The sequence below is a fragment of the Penicillium pulvis genome (genome assembly GCF_028828015.1).
Source record: "Penicillium pulvis strain IBT 33274 chromosome Unknown contig_5_segment0_segment0, whole genome shotgun sequence".
NCBI lineage: Eukaryota > Fungi > Ascomycota > Eurotiomycetes > Eurotiales > Aspergillaceae > Penicillium > Penicillium pulvis.
Window position 1 is genome coordinate 1,816,720 of NW_026643078.1, and position 25,905 is coordinate 1,842,624.

The following is a 25,905-nucleotide window of genomic DNA, read 5'->3' on the forward strand; positions in this document are numbered from 1 at the left end:
AAGCGCTTGATGAACTGGCCAAGAAATTCGGGCACAAGCCTGGAAGTAAGCACACTCGAAGGATCATGCAGGGTCCAGCAGGGACAGCGCCTGATTGGGGGAGCAATGTGGGGGAGTGGAACAAGGTTGTAGCCAACATTCAGATGCTGGTCCTAACTAGCACACCTCCCAAGGCTCTTCACAAGTTGGCTATGTATTCTGGCCCCATTACCACATACCTCATGCGGTAATCTGCATCATATCTGTGTTTGGGGCTTGATCTGCGCCAACGCCTTGGCTGTGTGACTTTAAAAGATCTTCATAGCAAGCATTGGTCAAACTGATTCTCAATATGACTGACGAAAAATTCATTACGTACTATTTGAAAAATTAAATTGATATGAAGTAAGTGTTTAGAGGGCGTAGATCAAACATCATACGATCGGTATGTTTGATCTACGGTTTCGATACGATCGGACATTGCAAAGGCAGATGACATTAAGGCTAGCGATTCGTGTAAAGATGCTGGTTGAACTGATATCGATACACCCTGTACCTGTCATGCTGAAGTCATACAGGCCCTGTTGTGATATGAGGCTGGTGCAGATCAAGAACCAAGCGGAACCATCGAAATGAATCCCGAAATAATTACCCCGCTCTGGCAATCGTTATCATTTCTGCTATAGTCCATGACTATCCTGAACGAGCCGTCACGGCCATCGAGCCTCTGACAGGAAACGAAACTACGCGGCTCGAAAACGGCTCATGATCTTCTATCCTCAAGCGAAACATTTCTGGGATATCGTACCTATCAGGCGACCTTCAGCGTCTTGATTGTCTGTTTAAGTACGCCAAGCATATTACGGCAGACATCCACCATTGGTGAAACCGCATTTCGCTGGGGCGAAGCAACGTGCCATTGAAGCGCGCCTCAGACTGAAGGTCCAGGCGTTCGAGCGCCACCGTGAATGGGAACGCCGCGAAGCTGAGGCCTAGGGGCCAAATTCTGTGCCTTCGCACCAGTCGCGATCTCCGTGGCCATCTCTCCCTTAAGATCGATATCAGGCAGTAGCGCCTGAAGTTACGACTACGGTGGATTAATTTCCGAGGCCCTAGGAGCCTTGGCAAAGATAAATCAAGAGAACCAGTTTTGTCAAGAAAGCGTTCTATCATAAATACCCCCTTTAGTTAGATAACGGAATACCGGTCATGAGCGAGGTAATGACCTGAGGGCCTACAACGTCTTCAAAGTTGACCCAAGACATAAATTTCGCAGACCTGCCACCGTCATCTTTGGCCTCCTCCTGGATGGGAGTTTTGTTCTTGCAGAAAATCTTAAGTTCTTTGCAAGCCACATCCCCGTTTTTCTGCAGATACGCCTGCATGATATCACCACAGCTCACGACAATTCGACTGATGATCTGACTACCAGCATCCTTGGGCACCATTCCCAAGCTTTTTGCATTCTGTGCAGAGCCTCGTGCAACATGATGAACCAGTATCACAATATTCGAGATAAAAGACTCATCAGGCATGTAATTGGGAGTGAAATACTGCACAAACTTGTGATGCTCCTTCGCCTTAATCTCTCTGAGCAACTCCAAAGAGCGCTTATGCATGCCGAAGTAATTGAACAAGATCACGGGCTCTTCTTCGAATAACCTGCTCTTAACGAGGGCGAGAAGTTGAATGGTGCCAATACGATGAGTGTGGGCCCATTTCCGTTGGAGCACCTCCTGAGGATCCGTAAGACGAATTCTTTTGCCGGTGGCTTCGAGCCTTGGCGTCTGTGATAGCGTGTCCAAAACCTTGTCGATATTTTGGATTCCCTCTTCTTCTTTCCGGAGGCCAACGACGTATTGGCCTCGAAACAAGTTCGCAACGGTAGTGGTTGGCTCAAGGATTCTGGGATTCTTCCCGTTGGGACGTTGAAAGTCGTTCCTGTTGCGCGAATCGCGGGCAAACTTCGTAGCCGACGATATGCCAGTCGCAAGCTCAAGCCTATTCAGCGACTCCCTAGCATTCTTTGGTCGGCTACCGATGAATATATGAGATTCGCCGTGTATTTTGATGAAGGTTTCCATGTCAGGCCAGCTCATGTGCGCGTGCATCGGTGCTTGCTTAACAAGATTGTACAAAAAGGCTAATTGTTGGACATCGTACCATTGTGTGACAAGCTGTTGGCCGACGGATTGCATCCTAATATTTATATGGAACATGTTCACACCACATAGGATGGCATGCTGAGAAAAAAGCGCATGTTTTTCAGGAACATGACTTTTGGGAAAAACATTAACTTTCACCACGTAGATGAGATCCTCAATGATGCAAGACTCCACCGTTGAGTGCAAATCTTTGATCTCTTCGTCTCCTTCCTTTGGCCAGAACTTTGGCTGTGGGTGTGATTTAGAGACCTTCAAATATTCCTCTATTGTTTTCTGAATTCGCAAACCAGACATTCGAAGGTCTTGGAATGCACCCAAAGGGCTGTGGCGCATGAGATGATGGACATCAAGCAGGATTTGAGATGCAAAGCAGAGCCATGGAGTAACCTTTTTGGTTTTGCAAAACTCCACCAGTCCCCTGGTAAGTACATCTGAGGCAGGCAGTTGGATGTTATAACCAAGGATGCAAAATTCCGGCAGTAGCTGAAGCAGAATGATTTTGTCTTCATTGAATTTCTGGCCCACAGACATCTTTTCTCTGTTTGACCTTGGGTCATAATTACCGAAATGCCCTTTCTTGAAAACGGGCAGGTCGTTCTGGTGCAGAACATCTGCGAATGAGTTCAGGAGAATCAGAGTTGGGAAGTAGCACCATTCAGCTACATCTGCCATGTCCTTGTTGTATGGCAGGCCGATTTCAACGGATGGAGTCGGCATGATGCCTCGGCTCATGCAAGAAGCGTTGAAAACCACTCGCTGGAGGCTATCAGAAGGGGTGCCATAACTGTCATAGTCGTCCATAACCTCCTGCACAAGATCGCGCGCGAGCTGCAAGGCACCATCAGTCACGACAGCAGCATTCATGAGATCAATCTTCTTATCGCGATACTCTGACCAAGTCTGAGTAATGAATGCCCGCATGTTGTGCAGATCCCGGAACAAGCAGAGTGTCTTGAAGAACATATACGCCAATCCTGCGTCCGCTGCGTCTTGCTCTTCCTCTTCGTTTTCGACAAGCTCCACCTTGACAATTTGCTGGGATTCCGGAGACGCGTGTTGGCTCAGCTCCGATTCTTGAGGTTCCTCGACCGTGAGGACAGCGAATCTGTTGAGAAACATGTCAAGGTCGGCGTCATCTTCATCGTAGTGAACTTCTGCAGGTGGTTTCGGAGCATCTTTATTGGCAGATTCGCAATTCTTCCACTCCAGGGTTTCGCAAGCCTTCTCTAGCGCGGAGATAAAATGTTCGTGGCGCTTATCACTCTCGGAATCACCCTGACCCAAGAACCAAGATGTGACCTGTCTTCTCAATTTGATGGCTCGCTTGGCAATGACAAGGATTTGCTTCGGCACGACAAGAGACGACTTCGCAACGACTTCAGCGAGCATTTGAAGCTCCTTGGTGGTGGCTTTATACTGAATGGGCTCGGTGGGAGCATTCGCCTCATCAGCCTTGCTCTTGGCTTTGGACCTTCCCTTTCCCTTGCCCTTTTTCAATGAAGGGGTAACTGGCACGAGGCCGTCCGGTCGGTGACCGCATTTGGTGGCTGCCTCGAGTAACCAGGTTGCGAAGCCGTTTGTATCATCCTTATAGCGGGTATAGCTGCTTTGAAGGTATTTGGGTAACATTATGATCGTTCGAGTTGAGTGTTGAGATTGGGGGCATTGCAGGGAATAAAACTGGCTACTGAAGGTTGTATCGGATCGTAAATGGGACCGTAATGCAGGCAACCAATAGGACATTCTCGTAGGCGTACTTTTCTCTACGCTACGGCCAGCTAACGTAATTTACCACCAAGCGGGCCATACGGTCAGCCGGGTCACCCCAAAACACATATTTATAAAGGGAGGAGATTTTCAAAGGAAACAAGCTGTTGAAAATTACTTTTACTTCCTTCGATTCTGCAAACCGCGTCGTCTAGAGCGCCGCCCCTGTGAAGGCAAAATGGCCCCAGGGGCCGTCGCGACCGAGCGGGCGGCAACACCCGAGCTGACTGAACGATTGAATTGGCTGAACCAACGCCACCACAGCCACTGCGAACCTCAAATCGACCGATCAGAACTCCAGTATCATACGCTCAGGAGCAAGAGAGAACGCAGTTTACGGGACACGCTACACCTACACCCCACCAAACGGACCCCATTCTACGAACGATCCTAGAGGTCGTCGGGATGATTGAGACCTCGCTGTTAAGAGGAAAAGAGAACTTTCCCCAGAATCCCCGCCGATGTCTCCGCGTTTGAGCCACGTTATCGTGGAAAATCCACATCCAGGCGCCAGAATATTAACCGAACCGCGTTGAATTAAGCAACAAGGGCTTCTTACATTTATGACTTCTGATGTTTATAAAATTTGAGAATAGATTCCAAGGTTAGGGCTGTTTCAACACAAAATTTTAACACTGATGTGAAAGTGTACAAAAGTTTTTGAGAAAACGCTTTTCTTTATGGGGATGGTCCGAGCTCTGGAACGATATCTCCGGTCCGACATATCCAGTTATATACCCTCCACCCACACCATATTATCTGACATACATATTTGCCTGTGGCCGTGAAGATTGAAGGTTGTGGTGGCCACTTCAGACGTTCCAATATATCTCTATCTGGCAACGGCTAGGGGATAGCCATCACGTGACTATATAAGGGAGAGAGAGAGAGGGAGAGAAACCAAACGTCTTAGCTATTCATCTTCAGAAATGGAAACCCTCAATTGGGAGCAAAAGTTTATCTTCTTGGGTTATAAACTCCAAGAAACGTCGACCAAATAATCGGACAGAAAGGCCATAGTCAAGGTTGGGAATACAAACAAAATAGCAGGCAAGATTTCTCTACCAGGAATTTGACCGGTGAGAAGGTAACCCTGTCACCGAGTGCAGACCCACATGGAAGGGGATCTGTGTTTCCATATGTTTTATCCTCCAAAGTACGGAGATAAATTGAAATCGACGATGTCGTTCTGCGCGGACTAGACGAGCTAACAGAGAAGGCCAATTAGCCATGACCATTAAGAAGAATTACAACAGTGATTAAGCTTCGGTGGCCACCCAAGGGCTGTCTCGTCATCCTGTTTAGATTTGTCTCTGGCGAACTCAGGCCCACATTGTGCTTTAAAGTACTGTTTGCCTCCCAATAAAATGTGCATTACGTCTTACATTCGTTTCCAGTTCCCTTCTCAATTTTTCTGTTCTCCGCCAAGTCAGTGAAATTGATGAGATACCAAAGTCTACAGCTGTCGAGCAAAAAGACACAGAGGTATGGACAAACTTTGCAATGACAATATCAGATACATCATTACCATTTCCATAGAAGATGACCTTTACATCCCGTAATGATAAACCTCATGAACTCAGTATTTCCACACAAGATGAAGGAAATCACCACCCCGGCCCCCATTAATATCATTCGACATCCCCTCGAATCCGAGGCCACGCAGAGTATCCGAACCCACTTGGTCCTTACGACGGAGAAGCTGAACATTCGTTATCTTTCTATCACCGTCAGTGCGCCAAGTCAAGTAACGGAATTGACCCCCTGTTCCAGAAGCCAGGTCACTGCGGCCATTGTCCTGTTCATCCTGGATATCGATTGCAATCTGGGAAAGCGCACTCGGCTCGTTGTTATGGAAGGTCGCCGTAAGCCACACAAATCTGATAGCGTCCGATTAGTATAAATTTGGCTAATACCACTAGATAAAAATGTTGGGCAGACATACTTTCCGCCAAATCCACCGTTGATATCGGCGCCATTCCCGTCAACAACAGAGATTATGTTTGAAGGCCGCGAACCTTCATCATCCGAAATGGTAGCCTAACTGAATAAGCAGGTTTAAAAACAGATTTATGAGAGAATCTTTACAAAGATTTGACCAAGATAGCCCATTTTGAAAGGGACTGCGGTGGCTTTCGAGTGAAAAGGTTTTTTTGTAGAGTTTTGATGGTGTGTTGCTTGTTCGTTGTCTGTGAATCCTTATGTCGAGGAAGAGGGGCAGAGACTGCCTTTATAGTCCATGAGGTATCAATTAATATATAATCTTGCAAGTGACTTTGAAGCTAAGATTCCATACACGGAGTTGCCGATGGATTAAACTCTAGACTGGCCGATGGTATGATGGGGCTGCTTATTATGCCAATTCCATGCTACCGCAGACATTGGCAAGGCACGCCCTATGGACCAACTGAGTCCCAAACCAGATTTTTGGAAGGTCTCGGTGTAATCACCCAGATTTAGACGATGTCTTCAGCAAACTGTGTTTCAATAGGTCCCATAATGTTCTCAGCTGACGGCATGTAGTCCATCTAGGCTAAATGCTGTCGAAATTCAGAAGCCCAATGAATCCAAGGAGACTCATGAGCCGTGGACACGAATTTGATCAAAGAGGCAAGTTTCACTGCATGTTGATGATCTTTTCACAGCCCCTATCTTGCTAAATGTGTTTTTACTTTAAAGTCCAAATTATAAAATACGTAAGAGATTATGGGCAGGCAGGCTTTACGACTTACGTACGATAATTGTTATGCAGACCTTCTTGGCGGAATGCCTTGGCAGCGGGATGAGGACTTATTGATTGCAATATACGAGTGTTGACATCAGATTACTCACAGACGGCGCTTGGAAAATACGAGGAGCTCTTGGCCTCTCCAGAGAAAGTCTGTGGCTGCAGAGTGAGCCCATTTAAAGGGAGCTTTCAAGCGACACCACATAATTGCTCTAATCGACCAGCTACTGAAACAGTGTAAATACGATGTAGTCCCAAACTTTCTGGTAAATATAGCCTTATTTTGATCCAAATACCTGTGTACCGCAGGCCAAACTTGAATAATCTCCCCAATTCTAGCTAAGAGTTTCCAGTAATGTCCTAAAAGTCGAGCAAAGCTATCGATTTTCGATGGCAACATATATCATGTTGCTACCCCTCTGCCAAGACTGGTCGGATTAGGTGCATTGCAGCCCATGGCCGCCCAATCAAGCTATTAACTACTCTCTTGATTCGCCTAAAGTCATACGTACGTGAGGTAAATTCTTTAGAAACCAGTTTTCTGCCTCTAGCATGTGATGTTTGGAAATATCTTTTTATAACACAACTACTGGCCATAATGCTGGGTTCTGGTGCCGAATCCGGGGGCCACAGAGATAATGTTAATCGTCCGACTCAAGAACCTTTAATGAAATTTTCAAAGAAGAAAAGTAATAAGGAATGAAGCATAAGATTCCGCAGTCTAGTAATTAATGAGAGATGTCCGAGATTGGAGATCAGGTGACACCAGTACTATAAACAAAGTAAGCGCTTCTATCTTTTGTTCTCCCGTTTTCTTCCATACTACACCAAGGATATCAGATCTCTGTCTATTCGTTCTTTCTTGTGCTATTAGATTCAACAGCCTAGGCTTTCCCTTCCCCTGTGATCCTTGACCAGCGCCACGCGCTGATATGAAATTTGTTCAGGGAAGAAAGGAAATGAAAAGAATTACATTGTCGTTTGGACAACCGTCACCTAGCGCCCACTGTTCGGATCGTTATTGGGCCATCTTCTTCAGCGCGATCGGGGCAGGGTGGGGCGAATTTCTGCCCGCCTGAATTTTAACCCTAGGCAAATGCGCCTTTGCGTAGTTTATGTGCAGCCACTATGGGAGTGTGAAAGGTCATGTGTTTCATGCCTTGCCACTTGACAATGGCTGAAATAGCGGACGATCAAAATCATTGTATCTTCATGATCTCCAAAGCATATCGACAGATCGTACGTTCAAGTATGAGCTTTCGGGAACTACGAATAAGTCTCCAGCCACAGTGCCATGGCCCTTACGATTTGATGAGGAGCAACTTCGTTCCAAAAAAATTCTCAAGACGAAAGTCAATTCCCTCCGAACTTCTTCCCCTGTATTGGGTAGTCTTGCAAGTGGAATAAGGGCGACATATCGTGGTATCGCAGTTAGAACCTCTCGCACACTATCTCGAGGTCAATGCTTGGCTGCCAAGGAATGTATTAAATCAACCTAACTTGTTGCCACGCTTTCCATAGTTAAGTTGGTCAGTCTTTAGGTCAACACATCTTTTCCTCTCATAGTCCACTTTTCGAGATCCTTTTTTGAGGGTCATGGTAGAACAGGATCCCTGGCCAGAGATAGAGGGAGGATAGCATGTCAGAAGGCTTTAACACGCCAAGACTTTTGCGCATCTTTCACGGCAACCGTTGTTGTTGATCATTACGGCAGTGCCTTCATGAAAAAGTGAGGAAAGGCTTCCAAGAATCATTGAAGAACTCTTACCTCTGGCAAAAACAAAAAAAGTTCAAATTTCCCATGATGAAACTATGATTTAAAACAATCTTTGGTTTGTTAACGGTGCATGAAATTCGAAAACGAACAGAAGAGAAGACGGAAAGGTTGGAAGCACACCATGTTTATGCGTTTTCGACATCTTTACTATGACCGCTCAAAATTGACCTGCGATACGAATGGCTTTCTAGTATAAGATACCGTCCATTCTCGCGATCTCAAGAGACTAAATTGACATATCTCAGTTACGTACTACATCGTCAGGAAGATATCTTCTCGTAATTTGGCTTTGCTTTAGGTCTAACCGCCTACACATAGAATCTACTGAGGAGAATAGTACACATTCAAGAAACATTTCGTATCGTAGTAGCTGCGAGCCATGTCCTAGTCTAGTTTGTTTCCAGGTGCAAGATGCAGATTAAGGCGATAGACGAGTTTTTATGGTTCGATACCTTAAATCAAGTAGATTGAAAACTCTGCAAACGATACTAGATCTCTCCAAGGACGCATATTGTCTGAAATTCCCGCGAATATGGGTCTTAACCACTATTTGCGCTGTCGACAAATAAGGGGTTTAATTTCTCTTTCCTTATTAGTGCGTTCAACCGAAGATGTAGAGGAGGCTGGCGGCAAATACGGAAATGCTAAATTGATTTGAATCTATTTCCACCGAATACATATATACATACATGTAGTGGTTGGTTGAAAGTAACTACTAAGTGAACTATGTTTATAGGTGTGGAACATGAACATGGATGTTTTCATATAAGATTTGAGTCAAGTCTAGCGCTACTTCTCGCAGGTTTTCCGCGTTGGGTCTGTCAAATCTGAAAATTGGAATGAATCAGAATGCATGAATCATTGTGAAGCCATATCGGATGCTAAATTGGGCATTGAAGAGTATTTGAGAGATTTTGTTCGAGACAGCCTAGCAACTTTTCCGTCAAGTCCGCTCGTTTCATGGAAAGGCGGTGTAGCCATAGCACTTGCTTTGTTGCTCGGGTATTAGAGCGTGTTATAGCGCTTGGCGTTGACCGGGTGCACCCGTCTTGGTCAGCACGTCACGAGTAATGCCCACTTACCATTCCCGCTCGGTTGGTATACGCTCGACTATTGGACGCAGTTAATGTGGCTTATCTGTGGACACTCCATTACCTGCGGACACTCCGGAATCAGTCAAGGATCTCCTGGCTGAGTTTCGGGCGGGAGTGCGCGATATACAGAGTGTAAATCGTGTGCGCGGGCGTACCCACCTCACAGATCGCCCATCTCTAGTTAAATGCTATATAATTACTCGGTCTGCTGCATAAAATGGGAAGATCGACGAGAATATAGCAGGAGCCTGGGTTAACCTAAATTACTCTACACGTGTTTTGGCTCGGTGATATCGAATTAAGCTAGTCCATATCCGTGGCTGTAAAAAGGGTCCAGCATTGGGAGCCTGGAGGTCAGCCACCCCCTGGGATCTCCGCGACCGCGGGGATTGGCTCAAGTTTTGTATGCCCAAAGTGGAGTTAGTCCCTGAATCCCGTTCGAACACTCCATAGGTGCACCCTGTACGGAGACTTCCTTGAAATGTCTCACGCTAGACCATCGGTATCTGTTCGATCTGGTTAGATCGATGAAACAAGATCCCCTTTAGGCACTTGAATCGGCTAAGTTCACCATTCTAAGACTATCATAAATATCGTTTTTTCGGATCCTTCGACAAACTCTCAGCCGCAGAAATACTAGTCATGTTCAATAAGCCGCCACACAAATTCGGTGTCATGCTTATGTATTTCATCTCGGCCGTCGCGCATTTCAAAAGCTTAGTTGTTTTCTCTTCGAAAGCTTCATAGCAAGATTCGATCCAATCATGGCTGTTATCAAATTGTTCGTCTTGGTACAGTCTCTGGTCTGGTCCTTGGCGTCTGCCGATGCGTCAAACCTGAACCCCAATGGTGACGGATGTGTCGACCCAAGTGGCTATCTCCAGTGTTACGAAAACAATGTGAACACACTGAAAACGTGCATGACTTATGCAAAGAATAATTGCGAGGGGGATGTATACACAACATGTGTGCTGGCCTGTGGAAATGCTCAATTGGCTGCGAATATCGGCTGTTGGTTGACGAGCTGCTGGAATGAGGTTTGATCTCTCCTTTCCACTTACAACTTCCTCTCTAACATAGATCTCTCATAGGTTTATTCATGCGCATACCAAGAAACGGCCCTACAATACCTAAATGGCGCTGATCGGACCCAAGGCGACCAAATCCCTTACTATCCTGCACCGGATAATGCGCCTGGTGGATGTGGTGAGTCAGATTAACTCTTGTTACAGGTTGAGATAGCCTCGATTCACCTACTAACGAACGTGTTGAACGCAGTCTGCAATTTAGGTTACATGTGGGGGAACTTCACCGAGACCTATGCCCTGAATGCACCTTGCGAGAACTACGCCATGGATGGTTCTGTTTCCGAGACGGCTAGCTGCCAGTGCTGCTGGGACTCATCATTTTTGTCTGAGTAAGTGACGAAACCTTGAGCCCTCCATCTTGACATGTCGACTGACTCTATGATACGCTTTCAGGTTTATCGAATGGTGTCCCAATAACGACCTCTCAGTTATCGATATTGACCTGATGGTCGAAACCTTTCAACTTGGTTACAACGAGTCCGCATCTGACGAGTGCTCAATTCTTTCTGATCCTAAACAATGTGTTTCCTCTTTCACTTTGGACACTGGTGCGTCTACATGGTATAATCCAGGCCAGCTTCCCTCGGGCTTTCCTGGAACAGCACCTCTCTCGGATACTACAGATGCTGGAAGCATTACTAGTGCTCCAGATCCGTACACGTTCTCGATCTTCCCAAGCTATGTCACCGTCATTACCCCGGCTCCATATAACAAGAAGAACGTTGAGACGACAAACACGGAAACCACTGGTGGAACCGCGGCAACTGCTACGGGACAGGGCACCTCTTCGCCTAGCACTAGCAAGGGAGCGGCTGCAAGCAACCTTGTATCGCCTATTAGCGCCAGTGTTGGTGTCTGGGGTCTAGCTTTGTACACAATTGCCTGCGCTCTGTTTGGTGCAGCGTTGATTGCGTAGAAGGCCTAGGGATATATCCATCTCATAGACTTGCTCCTGAAAGCCGGTCAACTGCTAGTCTAGTTCTCATGTTTTGTCAAAATTTCAATCCGGCGACTGGATTGTACACTGCTTATTGTGCATATTTCCCCGCTATATGCTCTACATATACACAGAAGATACCATTTACGTAGTCATGTGAATTGGCATTGTCGGTTTGTCCCGAAAGTAAATTTGAACCACGCACTGCACGAAAATTCAGCTGATTAGAGTGGCAATCACGAAATATGCACTTTAGGCAGTGTATAGCCAGAGAGATTTGTACTTTATCATACGGCTATAATTGCGGAACAACCATTCTTCCATACTATACACCTTATATATTGGGGCTACACAGCCAGGTGATCTAGACTAGACTTCCGCAAAGTCGAACTCAACCTGGGCCCGGGCTGCGCCCAACTCAGCGTCGGGTGAGGCACAACTTAGGTTACAAATCGTGCGAACATGAATTATGCAAAAATACCTATGTTCGAGAGGCGTTTTGAACCACTTAAAGTTTCTAATATTGATATAGAATCTGTACTATATGCTATATGCTTCCAGAGTTATATATATATATAATATCAATTAGAATACTTCCAAAATGAGATTTAGTAAGGCAAGAAAAGGTAATAAGGATATAGAAAAAGTAGTATTGTATATCTCTACTTCATAAGATAAATATATCTTCATATTAATCATGCGGTTTTTGGCCCGCAATATTTCCAAGATTCTGTATTATAGCAAGAATACCAACGCGAAGAAGCTCAAATGCAACCATCCACCACGCCCAGTCACTTTGGTCGCAGTATTGTACATCGCGGAAGTAGTAGCCGGAGTAGAGACAGAGCTAGAGGGCGATGATAAAGCAGTGGAGGCACTATTAGTGCTAGATGACACTGGAGTTGGCACCAGACCAGTAGAGCCTTCAGTGTCAGAGGATGTGGTCACCACGCTAGACGGAGAGGACGCCGTGACAGGCAAGCTAGTCTCCGAACTGGAAGAAGTGGACTCAGTAGTTACCGATATCGTGGTGGTGGTATCAGTGGGGGAAACCGCGCTGGAAGTAGTCTCTGACTGTGTCATCGCAACCGTTGTAGTGGCAGAAACTACGCTGGAAGTAGTCTCTGGCTGGGTCATTGCAACCGTCGTAGTCGCCGGCACCAGACCTCCAGCGAGCGGAGACACGGCGTATGGTGGATCGAACAGCCCGAAACTACCACATGCGTTGCAAGGTGAAGCCCAAGATTTGACGGTCTCCGGAGCCACAAGGATAGGGTCACACCGACCGTTGGGCACCGCCGTCGCGATTACTGAAGGATCTTCTGACTGAGGACAGTCGGTCCCGAGGTCATTCAGCGTGAGTTGTCGCGTAGCTGAATTGACGGTATCTATGGTCGAGACTTGATTCAAATCGAGGGGGAACACTAAACTGGTACCCGAGGGCCCTGTGCGACCGGCAGTATTGTAGCCATAGATGGTGTTGATGACCATGTAGACGGATGGTGAGGTACTGTATGTGGCGACAATTGTTAGCTCAATAAAACGAGACGAATAGTAAACAGAAAGATCTCTCACAAGGTGTAATCAAGATGCGAGTCAACATAAGTGGACGGATAAACGCGTTCTGGCTGATCTGTTGGCCAGTAGAATAGGTTCACAGTTCCCACGGACCTTTCGAGACAGCGTTAGCAAAAGCTTCGACATAGGTTATGTCGCGAGATCTGAGAACTTACATGCTACAAGTGGTTGGGCATGGATTTGGAGCTTCTGTGATGGTTGTTGGCACGATAATCGTATCAAAAGTCGTATCTGTTGTCGTAACAGTAGCTGTATCCGTGGTAGTATCCGTAGTAGTATCCGTGGTAGTATCCGTGGTTGTATCCGTGGTTGTATCCGTGACAGTATCCGTGATTGTGTCTGTGACAGTATCCGTGATTGTGTCTGTGATTGTGTCTGTGATTGTATCTGTGATATAATCCATGATCATGTCCGTATTTGTAGTAGTGCTTGTGGTAGTGGAAATCTCGGTTGAGACTATTGACATTATGATGGTAGTAGTGACAGTACTGTTGAAGCATGCAGTGGACACGATTGTCGAGCTGTTCATCGGCGGGGGCGCTGGAAATGCAGTCGTGCTGTCGATTGCAATGTCACTATGATAGATGGAAGAAGTGGCAAAAGAGTTGATGTGTTCCGAAGTGCAGGTCGTCATTTGGCTGCTTGATGGATCGTGGCTAGGGGAATATGGAGTGTGAATAGCTTCACTATGTCAGCCGCAACCCAATGGCTTTTGTTTTGGTTGATAACTAACCAGGGCCTCGAATGCCTTCTGCCCAAGTGGCTAGCAGCCCGAGCGCTGCCCATAGTCGCAAAGTAAACAACATGGCGGCAGACTTTTCCACAAGCACAGAAATTAGGGCTGATACTATGCAGACACGCAACTGAGATTGAGCGGCAAGCAACAAGAAAGCAAGATCCAGGCGCCTCTAAGGGTGATAAAGTAGCAGAATTAATTACGGAGGCGGCGTAAACAATGATCAAAAGAACGACACTAGCAACCTTGGCAGCTCGTCGTGTCAATCAGCCATTACCACTTGATGCAGTCATTGTACCCAATACCGACCGGCGTAGTAACCTAGAGAGGTGAAGACATGCGGTCTACTGGCCAAAATAGGCAATGATGTTGAGGAACACCGACCGTTGATCTCTACATCACTTCCGAGAACGAGCATATACGAGAGCGATGGTTCCTGAATTAGGGTGGAGCAGGTTTTTGGCAGATGCTTGAGCCGGTTTTGCGTCACCGTCCGTGCGTGGGCCCTGTCCGTGCGGCGGATTTAACTTGTCAGGGTCGCCCGTTGGTCCTCCTAGCTCCAATTGACAATGCCGATCTCAATGAAAGATTGAATTCATTGGCTCGGAGGCCTTGAACTGGGCAGTGATGTGGCAGTTCAGACAAGAGCCTGCCGGTTCCTGTCGCCACACCAGCCACGTGGGACGTGATTTCTATTATTGCTGTACCCCAGGAAGCAGCTGGAAACTGCATTATTCTCCTCAGGGCTAATGTGATGCCTCAGCTCGTCAAGATGCATTCGGTCAGTCTGCTCTTCGAGCTGATTTTAATGATCTCTTTGTCATCGGAATGTTGCGCGCATCGCATAGCTGAACGTTCCTCATCCGCCCTTGTTATCTCGCCCAGTGAATATTTGTAACTCTCCATTGAGGCCCATTGGACTGATGCGATGCCGTATGCTGATTGTTGAGTTCAGTGAGGGTAACGATGGTCCTTGGAGCAGCTTCTACCTCCAAGTTGGGACTCCGGAACAGTCCGTCCGCGTGCTTGTCTCGACAGCTTCCCCAGAGTCAATGGTTGTTTTGTCGGACTATGGTTGTGCGGACTCCGTGTTCCCCAATGCACCATCTGACTGCGCAGTCTCCAGGGGTACCTTGTTTAGTATGAACCAATCTTCTACCTGGGACGAATTGGGTCTTTTCGGTATCAACCAGAATGGGGTAGGTCTCGAGGCCAATCTTGGGTATTATCAAAGAGGGGAGTTTGCCCTAGATACGATAGGTATCGGCCTCACTGGACCGACTCTGAAGAATCAGACTTTGGCCGGGATTGCAACCCCCGAGCCTTTTTATCTGTAAAGACCGCAATGATTTCCCCGTTTCTGTCCATATTTTCTGACTGGAGGATCAACAGAGGAACATTTGGCTTGAACTCTCAACCCGTGAACTTTACATCCCTGGGAAATTTCTCTTCATCATCATTCATCACGACTCTTAAAGATGAAGGCACTATCCCAAGTCTCAGCTGGAGCTACACGGCTGGTGCCAAGTATCGTGAGTCTCCTCGTCAGAACAAAATACTCACAGCGAACGTTGTCTCTAATCCCAGGTTCGCGCCGAGTAGGCTTGAAACAGGTCTACGGTCAACTCGTATTCTCCGGTTATGATGCATCTCGGTTCACTGCGAACTCGGTGTCGTTCACCATGGCCGATGACGTCACCCGCGACCTGGTTGTCTATCTTCAGTCCATCAGCTATAGCGGATCAAGTTCCGCCACGTTACTGTCTGAGCCAATTTTAATCTTCATTGACTCAACTGACCCTAATCTCTGGCTCCCAGAGAGTGTTTGCGAAGCGTTCGAAAAGGCCTTTGGTCTCACCCTCGACAGCGAGAGCGATCTGTATCTTGTGAATGACACTCACAACACTGAATTGCTCAACTCAGACGCGCAGGTGACATTTCGACTGTCCGATGTGGACCACGGTGGAGATGCTGTGACCATCACTCTTCCATATGATGCTTTTGCCCTGACTGCAAAGGCTCCGTTGGTCGATAATAGCAGCTACTATTTCCCGCTGAAACGCGCAGCCAACTCTACCCAATATACGTTGGGCCGAGCTTTCTTGCAAGAGGCGTAAGTGCAGCATTTCCGATTTGAATGTATATGCTGACCTCCCAGGTATCTCTCGGCCGATTACGAACGAGGTGTCTTCAATGTGTCGGCATGCGCTTGGGAGGAGAATGCTGAGGAAGACATCATCACAATCACATCTAAAGATTCGGACTCCTCCACTTGCTCTGGAAACACATGCACATCCAGTGCTAGTAGCTCTAAGAGCTCGGATAACTCTTCGTCACTCAGCAGCGGCGCTGTAGCTGGCATCGCGATTGCGGCGCTGGTCGGAGTAGCCATTCTCGCGGCAGTCCTCTTCTTTTTCATTCGCCGTCAACACCAAAAGACAACAAACAGAGCGACGTCGCCGAAGCCCGGTATATCTGAATACTTCGGTCCGATACACAATGACCCTTCTCTCGGCCCATCACTGCCATCTGACCCATCTGACCCATCTGCCGCACAAGCAACATTTTGGTCACCAGACGTGATATTTGGTGGTGTAAGTGACAGTAACAATGGCACGAGTAGCAGCAGTGGTGGAAACCATGAGCAAAGCGTTGAAGATAATCATATGGAACTAGACGGCCACGGTACACAAATTCAGCCAGTCTATCATGAGCTGGCCGGTAGTGAAGTCGAGAAAACAAGGCCAGGGCCACCGCAGCAAGCGTCACCTACGCCTTACGCATAATTTCAAATGGGACGGTTTATCAGTCTATCTCCTCTTCGCGATCAATATCGCCATGCCTTTCTGGTCCTGTAGGGAAAGGGCTGACTGCTGATGGGAAAATGCAGCTTCTTTGCCTACGATTGTGATCGTATGATGAGAGCCCGATGTATATATCTAGAGCGGTGATGATGTGTTGGTTAACATAAGTTATGATATTGCCACAAACGAGGTATAAATAGGCTATCTATAAATAGGAAAATGATAATTAGTTACTAATCCTGAGCTTTGACGCATTTACAAATCGCGAATGATGTTTTGACTTTATACCTAGTGAAGAGGGAAATGCTCGAAGGCAGCACACTCGGAGATATGCGGGTCGATTTAGTAGCATAAAACCGCCACAGAAGCATACGCAGGGTGCTCTTGATTTGTAAGATAGCATAAAGAGTTGGATAAAGACTAATCCTGAAGGAACCACCTGGGCAATCAATTCTTTGACCATACCCGTCATGTATGCGGCCAATTTCAGCCATGTACATGTCTCTCTTGAGAATTATCATAAAACTCATATGCATGACTCTTTACGGACATCGGCCGATAGAATAGAGATAGAGACTATAGAGTACTCTGCAAACTGAATAAGTGAAGAGATCAGTAAGCAAATAAAATCTCATTCCTAATTCTACAGTGAGGGTCGGCATCGAAAGTCCTGATCAAGGAATGTGACACCTGAGGGAACCGGCAACAAAGCCAGACACCTTAGGGTAGTCACAAGCTCTAGCCTTCAAATATATCTATCTCCCTAAGTCAGCCGTCTCTTTGCCGCCAGTCTTGAAGCTTGATTTAGGAGCCGAGAAGCTGATCATAAAAAAAAAAGAAATTGTAGGTGCTATGCTGTTTTGCATGAAGATGAATACTATAATGCTAGTAGGGAAACATCAACTTATTGGTGGCCGTTTTTAGTCGATTTCTGGCCCTCTAAGGCTAGCTAACGGTCTATGATGATTCGCCAGAGAGAGAATGTTTTTGCTTACCTCAAATGGCGTTGGACAGTAGGAGCCCCAGAAGGCCAATAAAAAAAGTAACCCATCTGCGAGTCAGCAGCCACCCCAGAACAGGTTAGGTAATGATTTCTGAAAACCATGGCGCTGCCATCAGTCTTTGATTTTAGACGATACCGACTGAGAAAGCCACGTGCAATAAATAGTGGACCTGCAAATTTCGATTGCTTTCAAGCTATACGCTGGAGCTTAACAATGATTTCTTCATTCAGCAATCTTCTCCCGTGGGGCATGAATATTGACCCAGACACAAGGTCACAGCAAAAAAAATCTTTAGTCCCTAGTGTGCTGACGGTCCATATGTAGACATGTGGCACCGGGAGCCAAATAAGCCGAATGGAAACACCACGGTGGAATACACATTAAATCATGCCACAAGGACAAAAAACCCAAGCAAAAGTTGTCGTTGCTTGGGACGAAAAGCTCCCACTCCGCCCGATATTCCTTGGCATCAAGGAAATCCAAGAGAAGTATTCCCGACGAACCTCCGAGCAGACGAGCTAGCTTGGAAAGAGAACGCGATATTTCTACATTGGGATAATGGGCCGGGCTCAGCCATCTTATCAGATCAGTATCTATAATGCCAAGCCCGATATAAATCACTTCTAACCCCATTTTTACGTACATGACTCGATCGGTCCCAAATTCCCTGCTACTAATGTAGTGCTCCGGTTTAAAGTTGTTCGGAAATTCGGCCGATGCCCGTTATCTGATTTTACGGGTCCACTAGGCGGCCGTGGGGGGGGTTTTTTTGGCTTTCCTTTGGCTTGGCTATCGGAATTGTTTGAACGCCGAGAGAAATGAAATTTTCCTATAAATACCCGTGTAGGCTGTTCTCTGCGTTGTTGCTGGTGCAATATCTTGCTATCGACACCCCGGTCTCAACATGGCGACTACGGATATATTTTCCAAATCGGCTTCGGATCAGATATCCGAGGCTCTGGCTGAAGACAAGCAAGGCTTGGAAACGAAGGAAGTCTCAATCTCTGAGTCTCACGATGGAAAAAGACCGCCTCCTTTCAAGGCCCGTCTGTTCGCCGTGGCCCTGATCGCATGTATCAGCTTTGGTTCGCACTGGAGTTCTGGTGTCACTAGTGCCATGAAGAGCACAATTAAAAAGGTAATGTAACAGAACATGCCGCTCAGTGGGTGATTTCAAGCTAATCAATATTCTCTGCATAGAAAATGAATATCGACAATGTCCAATTCGCGCTGCTCGAAGCAAGTGAAGACTTTATGGCTACTGTCCTGCTCCTGCCCAGCGGTTTACTTACCGACCGCGTTGGGGGTGCTGGTAAGTGTTGCATGTTCTGACTTGCTTGGCCAATACGGTCTGACAAGGAGACTAGAAATGATCGTTTACGGAAATATTATCTATACCATCGGGTCTATACTGGTCGCAGCTGCGGCAACTGTGCGATCCTTCAACTTCATGATTGGAGGTAGGATTATTTTGGCTTTCGGTGATATTGCTACGCAGATTGCGCAATACAAGATGTTCTCATCTTGGTTTGCTCCGAGCAATGGCTTCGCATCAACTCTGGGCTTTGAGTTGGCTATTGGCAAAGTCGGTGGGTTTATTGGCAAGTCTACTGCGAACATCATCGCCACGGTTAGTTGCATATGATGTGAAGTGAAAAAAAAAAGACCGTGCTGAGGATAACAGAATACTGGAAATTTCGCCTGGTCGTTCTGGACTTCGGTGTTCATGAACCTCTTTACCAATGCAGCAACTGTGGTGTTCTGGTTCTTCAGTAAATATAGCGATCGACACTTCAGCGGGCGCCGCGACAACGCGACAAATGAACAGCTCACGGAGAAAAACAAAAATTTCGAGTTACAAAAGGTATTCGAACTTCCATGGATGTTTTGGGCGGTATTGGCCTTCTCGCTTTTCCAGACCAGCACTGCTTCGGCTTTCAGCACAAATGTCACCGAACTAGCCGAGCAACGGTTCGATGTGAGCTCCATCGATGCCGGTTGGTATAGTTCATTGTCGCAGTACGCGGGTAAGTATTACTATACAGACAGCCCCTGTGTGGTTGTTGAATGCTAAGTCTATCTTTAGGTTGCATTCTAGTCCCAATCTTGGGTGTATTCATCGATGTGCTTGGACACAGAGCATCCGTCAGTATGTAGCATCCCCCTCCAATGTCTGCGCAATGATTGACCTTCGCAGTGTTTATTTGCGGACTTGGAATGCTCCTTAGCATGGCCCTTCTCAACTTCACCCCGTCCAAGGCTGGCACTGGAGCATCTTTCGGCATCTATGCGATTGCCATGTCATTCGGCCCAACATCCATCATCGACAGTATCCGCACGACTCTCTGGAATCAATCTGTGTTCGGATCGGCCTATTCCCTCAAGGTCACCATGAATAACGCGTGAGTTTTGACTGATACCTGATTCGCCAGTAACTCCGCTGACCAGGAACAGCATGAGCATCATTCTTCGAATAATCACAGGTGCTTTGCAAGATGCCGATGACAACTCTTACGACCGCGTTGTGCAGGTGTACCTCTTCATGGCTGCCGGGTCACTCGTTGTCGGTAGCGCCCTCCTGATCGGGTCAAACGTGAGCAAGTACCTGGCGCCGCTCCAGTGGACTCGAAAAAAGAGACTAACGTCGGGGGCCGAGATCATCCAAGCAAACAAGGAGCGCGCCCTTGTGACGCATGCCCAACGAACACGAGCAATTTCAATCGGCTGTTTTGGAGCGCTGCTGTTAGTGACGGTGGGCGGATGGGTGGCGTATATTTGGGGCGCCATCACCGGCCATAATTCTTAGAATTCATTAGATTCAAGACCCAATGTATTGGTACCTCGTGGGGTGATCAGCCATTAGCGAACATGCTTATTTCCGGGTATCGGTACGCGTTTCAAAAAGTCGCCACCGCCACTTGCGACAGGGGCGTTCTGAGGGGCTTACCAATGACTGATCGGCGGTAACGGGCGCTAGCAGCCACCCAGACGCCCAGTGACGCGATGGCTGAATGAGGCACCCCTTAGTTAATGCCCGATCTGGCAAGTCGCTGGAATTTTTCTTCGTGCCTGGTCTCAATTGCTATTACAAAGACAAACACCATGTTGTGGTTGAACATTATTGGCTGGTTTCTGAGCGCCACAAGGCCCACCAGTAACCCATTATTTTGACTTTCCTTCTTTTGATTCACAGTATGCTGTTTTGTGTGGAGGATCCAGTGAGAAGATCCACTGTTCCTGGAATCTGGTGATGGGTTTAAACAATTGTGGCCTCAGGCAGAGAAAATGAAAGCTCGTGATTCGACATCGGGACCCACCAGGCTTTTCTCTTTCCCTCTTTTGTTGACTTCCCACTCTTCGTGCCTCCCACAATGCTGATCGTGGTCCCATATCGGTGGCTTTCGTGTCCAATGGCGTCTGGTTGGAGCGATACATGGCGCCCTGCATTGCCCATGGCTCCAAGGGGGAATGGAAATTCACCGTGCCCCCTCTCTGACCCCCAGGAGCTTATGAAGCGGTGGGTACAGAATGCACAACCGATCGAGTCACAATGCGCTTCGACCTCGATCTCACTAATCAGATCGACGGGGACTTCTTTCCCCTCTACAGTCTCCACCTGACAGATGGTGTCCTGGTGCGTTGCCCCCATGCCCTAGCTGTCCCTGGTTCTCGTTTCGTCTGGCTTTGCGAACTCTAGTGTGAAGCTAGTGGGGTGGACGTCTGCTGGGGTTGTCCACTTCTTTTCTTACAACTCACCAGTCCCTTGGGCTTTTGTCCATTCGAAGACTGATCGTCCCGCATTTCTCGGATAAGGATTGACATATCCTTGCACCTACCTTCGAACACCTTCGCGTCCTTCCTCCGCTCCTTTTACCCCATCGGCAGTCGTGGCGGAACACACAAGTCGGTCGTCGTGCACAACCGCTGCCACTTCAAACACCCTGGGAGATAAAGATGCTTCGACCCCAGTGGTTCGACACAGAAGGAAATGGGACAGGGCTGAAGACCCAGCATAATGCGGATCGCAGGGCGAGGGAGCTTTACCGTTACTACCAGCCTGCTGGACCAGTTGGCGTAATCCCGTCTTGGCTTGCTAAGGACGAATGCTTATCGTCGCCGAACTCAAATGCATCGTCTCAAGTCAACACACCTCCGATTCGAGATGGGTCGTGCGGTTCAAATAGCAGCACCACATCCGGCCCTTCGACAGCGATGGGCCCAGAGGCTCTGGTTTTGGGAACATCGAACAATACTTTGATCTCTTTTGCGCAACTGGCGGCATTGCGCTTGAATGTTGAGCGCGCGTTCATATGCGTTCTTGACCGAGACCAGCAATTCATGCTAGCTGAAGCAACCAAGTCCGTGAATTTGAATGACGCATCGGTACACGATCGCCATGATCAGATATGGATAGGATCCACTGGAGGCCAAAAGGCCTGGAATCTGTGTCAGGTAAGTACACATGATCGCTGGGCCGCTGGATGGCCTTAGCTTCCGCCTGCCACATTCTCTGTCACCACGAGCATCATTTTGACCGAATCCGACAGGACACTGCTGCCTTGCCACCCTCCGATCGCGAAAATGCGAATTACGAATTCCTTGCGGTCAATGATTTGAGCGAACATGATCGATACAAGCGCCTGCCTTTCGTCGAAAACGAACCCAAGTTCAGATTCTATGCTGGGACGCCTTTAACCACCGATAAGAACATCAATTTGGGCTGCCTTTTTGTGCTGGACACCAACCCGCGTGATGGATTGACTGCATTGGAGAAAGACACGCTGGGCTCTTTGTCAATGCTGATCTTGGATTACATGAGGATTTGTCGCCAAGCTTCCGAGGGCCGCCGAGCTGCGCGGTTATCAAGAGGATTGAGCTATTTCGTGGAGGGTAGCTCGAGTTTTGTAGATACAGCCGATCCTTCTCGGGCCGATAGTACTGGCCCGTTCTCTGCGGGCACACCCTCGAGCTATAATCGCGTTAGTACGTTCGGTGACTCTCGTGAGGGACACAGTGCAGATCGTGGATCTCAAAGTGGATCGCGTGAAAGCGCACACCACACGACATCAGATAGTCCACACAACGCGCGATCTATCAGCAACGGGGGACAATCAATCAGCTCCGATGCCTCGGAAACAAAGCTCGAAACAGGAACGTCTGCCGCTGCGAGCTCTCTGCCGGAATGGGTAACCAGTAGTAGCCGCAATCGACTGCCTCCGGACGACTCTCAGGGAAATTCTTGGTGTTTCTGCCGTGCCGCGAACCTTCTCCGTGAGAGTCTGGATCTAAGCAGGGACGGTGGTGTTGCGTTCTTCGAGGCGAGCAACAATCCTTTAACCGACATGGATAGCGGAACTGATACCTCATCTGATTCGAGTGGACCCGCCACGATCCTATCATTATCTACCCACGATGAGCCATTTTCTTTCAGCCAACAAGGGGCCTCTGTTAATACACCTGTTGCCAATCTCGATCGATCATTTTTATCTATATTGCTTCGACGATATCCCAAAGGCAAGCTTTGGTCTTTTCACCGAGATGGCCAGATAACAACCTCCGATGATGACGATGAGCAAGGTCCCCGTTACTGGGGATCACCTGGTCCAAATCGCTCCAACGAGGCCTACTCAGCAGCTGCAGTCTCGAAAACGGTAGCTAAGCGACGAAAAGCTGCGGAGAATACGTTGCTCAATAAATACTTTCCCAGTGCTACCCAAATTATTTTTGTGCCTCTATGGAACGCTGTCAACTCTCAGTGGTTCTCAGGGTGTTTTTGTTGGACCACTGTGGAGACGCAAGTCTTCACATCAGCCGTAGAGCTTAGCTCCGTTCTTGGTTTTGGATCGTCGGTGATGGCAGAGTACAGCCGGGTCGAGTCCCTCATTGCAGATAGGCAAAAAGGAGACTTCATTGGGAGCATTTCACACGAGCTTCGAAGCCCGCTTCATGGTATTTTGGCCGCGGCTGAGTTTCTGAACGGGACTCAACTCAGTGAATTTCAAGATTCTTTGCTCGAAACGGTAAACGCCTGTGGCAGGACCTTACTGGACACCATGAATCAGGTGCTTGACTTTAGCAAGGTTGTCTCACTTGAGCGAACCTGGAAGTCCATGAAAAAAAGGAAGGAGTCACCACTTGATTTCAAAGGCACTGACAAGCTTGCTTCCCATTTGGACAGCTATGTTGCTACGGATCTCGCTATCTTGGCCGAAGAAGTCGTAGAGGGTATTTGTTTAGGCCACGCATATGGACAGAACTCGAGCGCGGCTGCTGATATCCCAGTCCTCTTATCGCACAATGGCCCCAAGGTTCAGTCTCCTTCAAACGTGGATGTGATCATCGATGTGGCGCAACGTGATTGGGTTTATCGAACTCAACCGGGCGCTCTTCGCCGGATAATCATGAATTTATTCGGAAATGCCATGAAGTACACCGACCAAGGACGGGTGACACTTAGCCTTGGAGCCTCGAGCCATTCAGAAGGCCGCTCTAGACGGCAAGGCCTAGAGGACCTCGTAACATTGACCGTTTCCGACACTGGAAGAGGGATTTCGGAAGAATTTTTGCGCGGTCGGCTTTACACACCTTTCGCTCAAGAGGATTCGCTTGCCGTGGGAACCGGATTGGGGCTTTCCATTGTCCGCAGTTTGGTCAAGGCTCTAAATGGACACATCCGTGTCCGTAGTCGCCCTAGCGAAGGTACCGTTGTGCGGGTATCTCTGCCGCTTGCTAGGCCTGTAGGCGAGGAGAGCCCACCTGTTGACCCACACGCGTTTAACATGCAACAAAGGGAAATTCTCACACAAACAATGTTTCTCCGTGAAGGATACCCCGATAAGAAAGTTGCTATTTGGGCTACCGATCCATCCAACATGACAGAACCTTGGATCGAAATTGCACGGTACATGACCGAGTGGTTCGGCTTGGAAATCGTCAGTTGGCCACCTTCAGTAACAATCGACATTTTGCTTGTGCAGGAGTCAGACCTACCTGAATTGCGGAATGGGATGTCCGCCACACTCCCAGCCCTTCTCATTCTATGCCACAGGTCGGTTGACTATAGCATAGCACGTTCTGAATGGTCACCTCTATCCTCGTCTGTTGACATCATTCGACGCCCATGTGGACCACACAAGCTGGCCCGGAGTATCCTAAGGTGTCTTCAGCATGGCCAGCCCGCCGTTATAACTCCAATCTCTATATTGCAGGATCCGATGGATCTGCCTATCCGAAGTGCACCCGCTTCCACCGTAGTTGGCTCTCCTAGGATTTCACCTGTCGTGTCTCCTGCCCCAACAGAAATCATTCACTCGGAGGCCAATGGCAGTAGTCCAGTGTCTGCTGAGGGTATTTCCCCAGTGTCACCTTCAGTCATCACTGCACCACCGGAGGCGATAGTCGCTGCTTCACTACCGGCGCCGTTGGTAGAAACCGGCGTGCCTCCGTTGCGAGCATCGCGTGTCTTGGTCGTCGACGACAATCGCATCAATCTCAATCTCATGATTACGTTCATGAAGAAGCGCAAACTGACCGATTTAATGGCCGCGGAGAACGGCAAGTTGGCCGTTGAAGCGGTCGAGCAGGCGCAACATGGCTTTGATATCATCTTCATGGACATGTCAATGCCCGTCATGAACGGGTTTGAGGCTACTCGAGCTATTCGATCGATGGAGAGAGAAGAAGACGGTCGCGGGCCGGCCGTCATCATCGCCTTGACTGGTTTGAGTAGCTCTCGTGATGAGTCCGAGGCTCTGGCATCTGGTGTGGACATGTTCCTCACCAAGCCAGTATCTTTCAAGGAAGTGTCCCGGCTTCTTGACGAATGGGAAAAAAATGGATTGAAAAACGAGCGAAAGGCAGGCAACTAATGCCCTGGTCACTTTGGCTGTCTGACATCTGTTTCTTTTTGGAAGTGACACAATTTGGCGTTTCATGCCCATTCTCACATCTCAAACCCATAAAGCCATTCTCCATGCTCATTGACAAAAACTTTTTCTGTGAATTTACTCGCCTTCGCCTGAAGGTCCAGTTGTCTTCCAAAAGATGACACAACATTTACCATGCAGTGGCCGGAGTGAAGATTTATAATTGATAGTGTGATTATAGCATTCTCAATATACTTCATCTCACCATATCGACCAATCTCGCGGTTTGATTGTTATTTCCTCTACTTATCTCTGTTTTAAAGCCCGGGTGAATGACTGTGCACGATCTAACGTATTGCATATTGGTTCTTAGCTGGATACAT

At 47.8% G+C, this 25,905-nt stretch overlaps 7 protein-coding genes across 7 annotated transcripts; 5 read left to right on the forward strand and 2 right to left on the reverse strand.

Moving 5' to 3' along the window:
• Positions 1 to 1,163: 1,163 nt before the first annotated feature.
• On the reverse strand, positions 1,164 to 3,773 carry N7503_007255 (uncharacterized protein; the record flags this gene model as incomplete). Its single annotated transcript, XM_057066802.1, has 1 exon — positions 1,164 to 3,773. The coding sequence occupies one exon, from the start codon at positions 3,771 to 3,773 to the stop codon at positions 1,164 to 1,166; it is 2,610 nt and encodes an 869-aa protein (XP_056920483.1).
• A 1,735-nt stretch (positions 3,774 to 5,508) lies between these two features.
• Positions 5,509 to 5,814, forward strand: N7503_007256 (uncharacterized protein; the record flags this gene model as incomplete). The annotated part of the gene is made up of 1 exon (XM_057066803.1): positions 5,509 to 5,814. One exon carries the CDS (start codon positions 5,509 to 5,511, stop codon positions 5,812 to 5,814), a length of 306 nt encoding a protein of 101 aa, XP_056920484.1.
• A 4,460-nt stretch (positions 5,815 to 10,274) lies between these two features.
• On the forward strand, positions 10,275 to 11,514 carry N7503_007257 (uncharacterized protein; the record flags this gene model as incomplete). Its single annotated transcript, XM_057066804.1, has 4 exons — positions 10,275 to 10,547; positions 10,602 to 10,716; positions 10,801 to 10,927; positions 10,992 to 11,514. 4 exons carry the CDS (start codon positions 10,275 to 10,277, stop codon positions 11,512 to 11,514), a joined length of 1,038 nt encoding a protein of 345 aa, XP_056920485.1.
• A 756-nt stretch (positions 11,515 to 12,270) lies between these two features.
• N7503_007258 (uncharacterized protein) lies at positions 12,271 to 13,579 on the reverse strand (the record flags this gene model as incomplete). The annotated part of the gene is made up of 3 exons (XM_057066805.1): positions 12,271 to 13,045; positions 13,111 to 13,206; positions 13,269 to 13,579. The coding sequence occupies 3 exons, from the start codon at positions 13,577 to 13,579 to the stop codon at positions 12,271 to 12,273; spliced, it is 1,182 nt and encodes a 393-aa protein (XP_056920486.1).
• Positions 13,580 to 14,772: 1,193 nt separating this feature from the next.
• Positions 14,773 to 16,635, forward strand: N7503_007259 (uncharacterized protein; the record flags this gene model as incomplete). The annotated part of the gene is made up of 4 exons (XM_057066806.1): positions 14,773 to 15,182; positions 15,242 to 15,381; positions 15,437 to 15,962; positions 16,008 to 16,635. 4 exons carry the CDS (start codon positions 14,773 to 14,775, stop codon positions 16,633 to 16,635), a joined length of 1,704 nt encoding a protein of 567 aa, XP_056920487.1.
• Positions 16,636 to 18,561: 1,926 nt separating this feature from the next.
• N7503_007260 (putative MFS transporter) lies at positions 18,562 to 20,463 on the forward strand (the record flags this gene model as incomplete). The annotated part of the gene is made up of 7 exons (XM_057066807.1): positions 18,562 to 18,795; positions 18,858 to 18,969; positions 19,025 to 19,287; positions 19,342 to 19,684; positions 19,744 to 19,806; positions 19,855 to 20,059; positions 20,112 to 20,463. The coding sequence occupies 7 exons, from the start codon at positions 18,562 to 18,564 to the stop codon at positions 20,461 to 20,463; spliced, it is 1,572 nt and encodes a 523-aa protein (XP_056920488.1).
• Positions 20,464 to 21,611: 1,148 nt separating this feature from the next.
• N7503_007261 (uncharacterized protein) lies at positions 21,612 to 25,525 on the forward strand (the record flags this gene model as incomplete). Its single annotated transcript, XM_057066808.1, has 2 exons — positions 21,612 to 22,109; positions 22,205 to 25,525. The coding sequence occupies 2 exons, from the start codon at positions 21,612 to 21,614 to the stop codon at positions 25,523 to 25,525; spliced, it is 3,819 nt and encodes a 1,272-aa protein (XP_056920489.1).
• Between the last annotated feature and the right edge of the window lie 380 nt (positions 25,526 to 25,905).